At 38.9% G+C, this 8615-nt stretch overlaps 1 protein-coding gene across 6 annotated transcripts in view; it reads right to left on the bottom strand.

Annotated features, from left to right (window-relative positions):
• Window positions 1–832: 832 nt before the first annotated feature.
• The window catches only part of LOC111264613 (acyl-CoA-binding domain-containing protein 6), an 11796-nt gene continuing 4013 nt past the window's right edge, over window positions 833–8615 (bottom strand). For 3 of the 6 annotated variants that reach the window (XM_022840667.2, XM_022840666.2, XM_022840668.2), the window contains exons 5-7: window positions 5441–5566; window positions 4147–4339; window positions 833–1504 (exon numbers count right to left, since the gene is read on the bottom strand). In XM_022840667.2, the coding sequence (XP_022696402.1) occupies window positions 1281–1504; window positions 4147–4339; window positions 5441–5566 (543 nt within the window). In that variant the 3' untranslated portion in view covers window positions 833–1280. Of the gene's footprint in view, window positions 1505–2661; window positions 3695–3715; window positions 3805–4146; window positions 4340–5440; window positions 5567–8615 lie in introns of those variants that run through there. The other 3 variants (XM_022840670.2, XM_022840669.2, XM_022840671.2) reach the window with 3 other exon arrangements.

Genomic DNA, 8615 nt, shown 5'->3' on the forward strand with positions numbered 1-8615 from the left:
CCTGTATCAACTCAGCTTTAAACTTTTGGATTGTCAAATATAACCTTTGCTGCTGAAGTTACTGGACTAAGGTCTAAAACTTAAAAAAAAACCTATATCTATTCTTGCTGTTGTCGTGTTTGTATATAATAGACTTCAGGGCCAGTTTCGCTTTTCAGGCACCACGCTTTCGAATCTTATAGCTAACAATTGTCTTTTAATAAGAAACAATAGTTCGTGTCTTACGGCAAACAGGGGCGTTATAAAATATCGGCATGGTTTATCACTTTGTTCTTAAAATTTCTTAGGCCGGGAAGATTTATAGTATACTTTCATGTATACGAACGAACGTCCGAAACTGAGACTAAGCATTACTTCAGAACCTTACCTAAAAGAAGCTTACATTAGGCCTATGCCTTCGCTGCCAATATATGCTGAAGATTCCAATAGTGCATTGAATACAGGTTAATTCAAACCATGTCGCCCGATTTTAACGCATAAATCTATACCCGTTAAACGGCGAGAAAAAAATCGATATTAGAATCTTGTTTGGTCTGTGTAAAAAGTTGTAACTTTGCTTCAGTTGCTTTCAGTAGCCACACAAGTTTGAACCACAACAGGTGCGCGAAGCTATGAGGTAAAACGTGTGTATCTGGGCTACAATCCCTTCTCAGTTGCATACAGCAAGCTAGGAACGCTCACGGAAAAACCGTCCCTCGATCTAAATGCGGCTATATGATTGCGCCGTCCGAATGTTTATGACGAAAATCGGACCGTGAACTAACCCAAACTGTCTAATAAAACGAGGAATATGGTAGCTAATAACTAAATTACATTTACAATAAAATAGCGATTTTATGTTACATTGCTTTATTTATTTTTTATGCTTTTATTTATTTAAGTAGCTTGCCATCAAATATATACACTAGGCAAGCAATGGTATGTACAAAACTCTTACACGCCTTCTTTACGAGAACATGTCATTCTGACTATTGCTCATCTTGCAGTGGGGTTGGACTTTTTTTCCAGTTCTCGTAGCGTCCCAGCGATTCGGTCTTTCGCAAGTTTTTGCTGAACGGCGTCTAGATTTTGCGTTTTTACTTTCATGGTATTGATAAGTTTGTCCACAGGGCCTGGGTCACCATTGGTATCATCAGGAGAATCCCAACACTGCTGTTTCTTCGGCTGGCGAGCCAGATCGTCCATAGCTTTCCTTTTGGAGCCTTGTAAGTACGATCTCAGGCTGTTTACTGGGACGCAAGCAACAGGAATAGCTGAAACAGGCTTAAAGGGAACCGGGCCTAACGCCAGTTCCTCACAGTAGTTTGGAAGAAGCGTATCGTGAAGCATATAGTAGAATTTCCAAGTGGGTTAATACACTTTGTTTGACTGTAAGTGTTCGAGAGTTTTGTTAAGAATTTGCTTGTACCGATCTCGGACGCTAATCCACTTTTTCTTCGCTTCGGAACCAATCTCACGCCATCGTGCAACTTTCGTGTTTGTATCTCGGTAGTCCTCATGATATCTGCTAAACAAAAAAGAAGTTTCTTTAACTAAGGAAACTGACTCGTCGATCCGGAAGTTACCAGCGCAATGTCTATCATGCTCTGAAGACTGCATGCCGATCTGGCAATAACTGCTCGCATCCTCGTTGATCGTCATATCGATAGGTTCACAAATATCCATCGCAGCAGTTAACTTTTGCTAGCGATATTAGTTACGCGATCTAATACATACGCAACGTAAGTCAATATGATTGCTCTACAATCGATGCACTGCGAAATGATAGTTGGATGGCTGCAAAGTTCGCTTGGCGGTTTCCGTCGAATGACCTCGGTCTCTGGACAAACTGCCCGTGCTACGACTATCAGAACCACAAACTCACTTAATATATGAGAAATCAACTCTAGCTCGAGCTAAGGCCCACCCTCTCCGCAATTGTGCCTTCTCTCGTTGCCAGAGAGAAGCGTTCTTCCGAGTTGGTTTACTGCTGTGTCACAACCTGGCTACGCGGGATTAAGATCCGACTCAGTAAGAACTCTACTACTACGACCACTACTACTACTACTACCACAATAGCGAATAAAGCTTTCGAATGGTAAATTCCTTTCATTTTGCCTGCCTGTGATTCTAAAGATGTTCGCCATAGTTTAATAAAAACTACGACATATTGTAAACAATGAAAAAGACCTGTTACGGTCTGTTAGGTTCAGGGGTAGAAATCAATTAATGCATAGTGAACCGCTGTAACTACACTTCGTTAAAATTGCCGCATGAGGAAACCGAGTCTGGAATATACCAATTGCAACTGGCTGAAATAATTAGCCGACCAGGCCCTATCTACTCACTTAACAAAATAGTAAAATCTTCTCAGAGTAAATAAAAGCCCAAGTAATCCTGTTATACTGTAATGGCAATATCATGCAAGTTCTACGTTGAGCAACTGACCAAAACGCCAGCAGCAACGGGCATATTAATAAATAGTTATGATTATTAGGTAATAGGCTGATACGAACCACTAGGACTAGCGAAATTAACTTACTCCAAAACAATAATAATTAGTCGATATGGGAACCAGACGAGACCTAGTGAGCAAATGGTTGTCACATATGCAGTGCGATACCGACAGTTCTTCCTGGTTTAAATCACTCCGTTTACGATTATAAAATAGGGTCGAACTGCTATAAGGAAGTAAATTTCGAATATATTTTTTCATAAAACAACACAGTCCATGTTAGTCTCTGTATGGCTTAAACCAACGAACCTAACTAGGATACGTTCAGAGATTTCTAACTTGACAGTGATTTACGTCTAGTCTACGCATATCTTTTGGGTAAACTAGGCCATTTATACGAGAATCGGCTAAATTACGAGTCAAGTATTTGATGTTACGGGACTGCACCTTTATATACCCGGCGCGTTTGCGAAACAAAAAACATAGTCTTTAATTTCAATGATTCACAATACTCTTTTGCTAATTGTTAACAAAATCTTTACAGAACACCAATACCACACATGGATGCAATAATTAATTCTCCATTACCATTGGCTTATCTCGCACTGCATGAAACGTCACAGCAGATGGGGCAACGTGTTAACGATGGCTTCTGTTGGTACCCATAAGCCTTATAAGTACTTTAGTTTTTTTGGACCCTGCCGCGTGTGACGCTTCTGCGAATCACTAGTTGGCCGATATTTATATATGCGGTCGTGCTTTGATAATTTCATCTGAGCTGTATACTAAATAGTCGTCGAGAATCTTTTATACGTGCAGATAAAATAGACAGTTTCGGACCGCGTATGCTGCGGAAACAATTGCCTCATCTTTGGTTTCTTAGTGCTTTCCGTAGGTAACTTCTATCTTTCATATTGAAACGTTGTGTTATAACTAAAACAACATCATTTAGTTTGCGTCAGAAAGCGAACGTTTCTAGTTTTTTTTTTTGTCGGCGTCGAATGAAAAACGATTTTATGTTATAGGGTATTAAAAGATCTCGACAGAAAAAGAAGAAATCGTACGCGCAGGGCGCCCATATGTGCACCTGTTGCGCCGTCGGCGGTCCTGGGTCGACTAGCAGTTGTCAGGTTTTTTCAAGCGCCTTAAGGATTTGCTCGACGTCAGCGACGCAGTCGACTCCATCTTCGTCCTTAAGGGTGGGGTCTGCTCCACTCTTCATCAACAAAGCAACAACTTCGGAATGACTGCAATAGGATGCTGAAGGATAGATGTAACTATCAGGTATCATCCGAGAGTGACAGCAAAGGCATTTTTTGCTGAGATTTTTCTCCATCACAAGATTTTAACGTGTAATACCCGACATACACCTTTGTCACAAAACAAGTGGAAGTGCTTTCGTCTTATATTCATCACAGGGGCTCCTATGAGCGTATCGATAACGAATATTAGCTTTTTAGACGTTGGTTCGCATCGTCAACACGATATGTTGTGATATATGTCGTTTTGACGATGTGATAGAGCAGATGCCAATTGTACTCTTCTTCTTTAAAAAAAAGGAAGTTCTTATTCCTTTAGAATGGAGTCTGTCTAGTATAGGCATTTAGCCGAAATGGACTATCTGGTTTTTTTTCGGTCACTCAAGTTTGTCACTCGCCTAAAATAAAGCATTACCTTAGAAATATAAATATAGCAACAATTGGCTCACTCACCGTAATGCAGTGGTGTCTGCTGAGCCGGATCCGTGACGTTGATTCGATCGGGAAACCTTTTGAGAAGTGCCTCTACTAATGCTAGATGCCCTCTGTCGCAAGCCCAATGCAAAGGTGTAAGACCGTCTTCGTCGACGGGCAAACTGTCGGTATCTAACAATTTTTCAACATACTCCACATTGCCTTCCTTTGCCTATACGCAATAAATAGAAGAAATATTTATAACACTAGCTTTTAATTAATAAAGAAAAATTACAGATATGTTAGTAACTAGCCCGGGGTTTGTCCCAGTTTGGCTGGCGGTCCCCTATTGCCCTAACGAGTGTAGGGAATTAGGCAAGAAGAAATAAATTAGGAAAAAAAGTAGATAATTTTGTAGCTCAGTTTCCGCTGGTGTGATATTGTAGAAGGTAGCCTGCAGCTATACGAATGGATTTTCTGCGGATACAAAAGGTTGTACCAAGTTGAGTGAAAAGCAATGGTACACTCGCACGGCCGCTAACAGCGCAGAACAGCGGCAATGTTTGGCTCAGGTTCTACTGCAGTGGACCAAACACCAAAAAAAAACAGGCAATTTTAAGCTAATCTATATGTATAAACATGACTGGTTGTATATAAGGTGCGCTAAAACTAAGCGTGGCGTTAATCTTACGTATCTTCTAATAAAGTATCCTAGAAAACTGTTGATCGGACTTCATCAAAAGAGGGTCATCGATATCGTACAATGTAGCTTTGATTAGCTACATAAAAACGAAATTTGAAAAAGTATTTTATTTATGACACACGACGAAACATAAAGCAACCTATCATGGTATATATTTACTAAGCTTTACTTGATAATAATAATATAGATAGATCGCTCTGTATACATACGCAGCTTCTAAAAGCAAACTTCTAAAAGATACATTGAAACTGCGATCTTGGCAGAAAGCCACGTTCTTATAATAATAACTTAAAATAGCTTCAGTTGTACAACACGTTTGAATAGACCATGAATTAATCTAATGCAATGCACTTCCTACAATTGATAATACGCTTACTTTGGGCTTTTTGATTTGACAGGACTACCCGATAAGACAATAATCATGCCGAAATAACATGTTAATTTTGTCTATATCTATAAAGTTAAAGCATAAAGTCTATACTGTATAGGCACAATACTTATATCGGGTAGCTCAGTTTTTTATTTAACAAATAACTTAACCCGTGCTTGTATGAAGATACTTCGAGTAATATGGGGTTACTGCTAAAAAAAACTACCGCTTTGTAACAATGTAACAGAAACAAAACGGACCCAGTCAAAGACCGTTTTCGATCTATCCTCGATGCACGTTTCCTGGTTTAGGGGTGTACTAACGGAAATTCCAAAGCCGCCGCCAATTTCTTTGCTTCTGCTTGCTTCGGCCCCATATTTGGTTTCCTGAAATAGTTAGGTAGTAAATAGAAATGATGCACATAGCTTTAGTTAGCTTACTAGTCTGTTGGCTTTATTTTTTCTTCTATATAAGCATGTGTTTAAGATTATGGTTCAAGGAGTCCACAGTAGATTCGATTTAAGGTACCAAGTCAACCCTTTTTGCTGCTGGACCTAAACCTACCTTTGTCAGCCTATACCCCCGCCTTTTTGCCCGCACCATATAACGAATTGCTAGAATTACAAGAGAGGAAAGTATTTGTATTCATGCTTGAGTTTAGCGTCAACTAGTACGATAAGACGGGATCTAGGTAGGCAATGAAGTGGGGCTGGCAACTCTAGGAATAGTGAGCCTGCCGGAAACAAAATCTCTCGTAATTCATAGAACGATTACGTAGCTTTTCCACAATGTATTCAATAATAACAATCTAGTGCGCCGGTTTTTTTTCAAACATAGTCGTACCAGAAAACTTGCTTTATTTACGAACTTTAAACAGTGCAAGACGGGTAGCGAACTAAACAGTGTCTTTTTCTGCGGGTTTTTCGAGTGTCTTTCTCCCGACCTAACGCATCCTTTCGACAGATGACAACTAATGTGGTTCCTCTGCATTTCCCAAAATAAATTAAGCATAAGGCTCTTTAGCTAGTTCAACAAGCTTTACGAGTCGATACTTTCTTACGCAACTTTCTGATAAAATGGAAAGTGTTAGTAAATTTTTTATTTTCTTCAAATACACACACCCATATACACCACTGTGTTTTTAATCGGATAATTGATACAACAAATACAATAACACTGACACAGGAAATGTATATATATATATATATATATATATATATATATATATATCCCATTGATAATCTCTCAGTCCTTAAATTTCCTGCAGTGGTTCAATGTATCACTTTAATATGAAAATCAGCCGGACAAGCTTAGGCCATACGTTCTGCATTATCGAATCCGTATTGTTTAATCGGCTATTTATGAAAGAAGCACATTACATACGGTACGTGATATGTTGAGCTCCAGTCAAGCAACGCCAAAGAATGAACGCTTGTTTTAGCCGGATAGTAAAATTTAACCTGAAGTTTTATATAGCTTTTCTCTGGAATCGTCACCGCGGTGACGACGTAAATGGGGCGGCAGGGGAAATGAGAGTGCTACTAAGTCTGCTGGCTTAGCATGGATCAGAATTAGGTTTCACTAGTCAAGGACATTGGCTCCGTCGATGAATACATTGTGCCGCCGAGCTACAAAGGTCATTTCAGGTATAAGCAGGTTCTGATTCATTCCGGTCGCTAGGAAATCTTGATAAAAAGTCCTGAGTCACCATTTCGGAAAGGCCAGCTTTCTAAATAAATAGTAGAGAAAAATTTTCCATCCTAACTACTACTATTTTTTCAGCACCTTTTTCCTATGAATACACACGAATTCAGGTTGCCATGCATCTCCCTGTCAATGCCACTCTCCGCACTCTATGACAGACTCTAGCCGTACTTTTTTGGCATTATTAATGTACATATATCTCAAATTACCGATTTATGTAAAATGAATCGCAATTTAATTATTGTTATAAACTTTGTAAGCGGTAACCATGTCGAGCATTTTCGAGCAATCTAGTATTTTTTCTCTTTCAAAAAAAACAGTGTTTGGAAAATACCACTTTAATTTCGCAACGACGTATTTGGTACCGAAATATCACAATATAATATTAAACGTAAAGGATGTTATGAATATTAACTTCACTAATCGATCACTTCAGGTAACTGTTTACTTGGCTAGAAGTAGAACAGCATAGTGGATGAATTGGCAAAAAAATTCGGTTCATCTGTCGTCACGGGTAGCTTCAATTCACGGGTAACTCAATTTGCTACATATATATAAAAATTTGGGTCAATATATATATATATATATACGCCCAAACAAATGCCCTTGGAAGTGTTACGCGTTGAGGCATATACGTGACATAAAATTTGTTTACATTATTACACTGATCTTATATAGCCAGTTATATAACAAGTTCTATTTGCGTACGACAAACTTTGATTGCGCATACGAAGCAATTTGGATGTAGTGCAGAATGACTCTTTCGACAGAAACTCCATAGGTCATTGGTAACTCAATTCTAACACGCGTAGTAGTAGGAGAATGTTTTTATTTTCTTGTTGATTGAACGTATCAATTGGTTCCATGTAAAACGTGAATAGCACAAATAAACAAACTTCCTCGCGATTAACATCCGTGGCATGTACAGGCTTACAGAAGGCTCAGTGGAGCTTTAGGGGACACACCAAAAGATGCCGAATAAGGTGTATAGTGCATGAGGTGTTCTGCTATTTAGGCTTCCAATCTAATCAGAACTGCAGTGGCACTTGTTGTAGTATAAAACTGCTCACTCTTATTATATCTGGCGCCCTACATTACCCTACTGATTAGTTTACTAACTAAGTAAATCGACCCAAAATCTGTCGGATACGGCCTGTTAGACGGTTTATCGGTTTGATCGGAGACTTGACATGTGTTTATACTTACTGTTATGTAATGAATTAACATCGCCCATTAGGCAAACTGACACAAAATATTTTCGATAATATATCCTTTTGTTTTCCGGTCGCTATTCTGTACACATGTTCATCATATGTAATTATAGTCTTCTCTAGCCTAGCATTGTGAAGAAGCCTGAGCAGAGTGCAGGCTGCAATTCGCGTGTCGAAAAAGCTATAAAAAACTTGAAAATTTGCTATCAATCTATACGATCTTTTTACTTCTAGAACAGAAAAGCTTTAGTCAAATGCTTTTCATTCTGGTCGTCTCACATGCAAATAAAGGTTTCACAAGATCGAGACGTAGTAATATTGCATTTGTACATTATTAATTACGACCATGATTAAAAAATCACGACCTGAATGTATCGCTGCAGCATCAATAGTTGTGAAAATTATTGCAGCTCAAATTAGGATTGTCCAGTGTTGCTCTTTAGAAATCGTCGCATAATATATTGCGATCTAAAGAGCGGAGTCTACTGAGTTCCTCGTGCGAAGCGTTCTAAGAACTTAT

This window comes from Varroa jacobsoni, unplaced genomic scaffold (assembly GCF_002532875.2).
Source record: "Varroa jacobsoni isolate VJ856 unplaced genomic scaffold, vjacob_1.0 scaffold_881, whole genome shotgun sequence".
Taxonomy (NCBI): domain Eukaryota; kingdom Metazoa; phylum Arthropoda; class Arachnida; order Mesostigmata; family Varroidae; genus Varroa; species Varroa jacobsoni.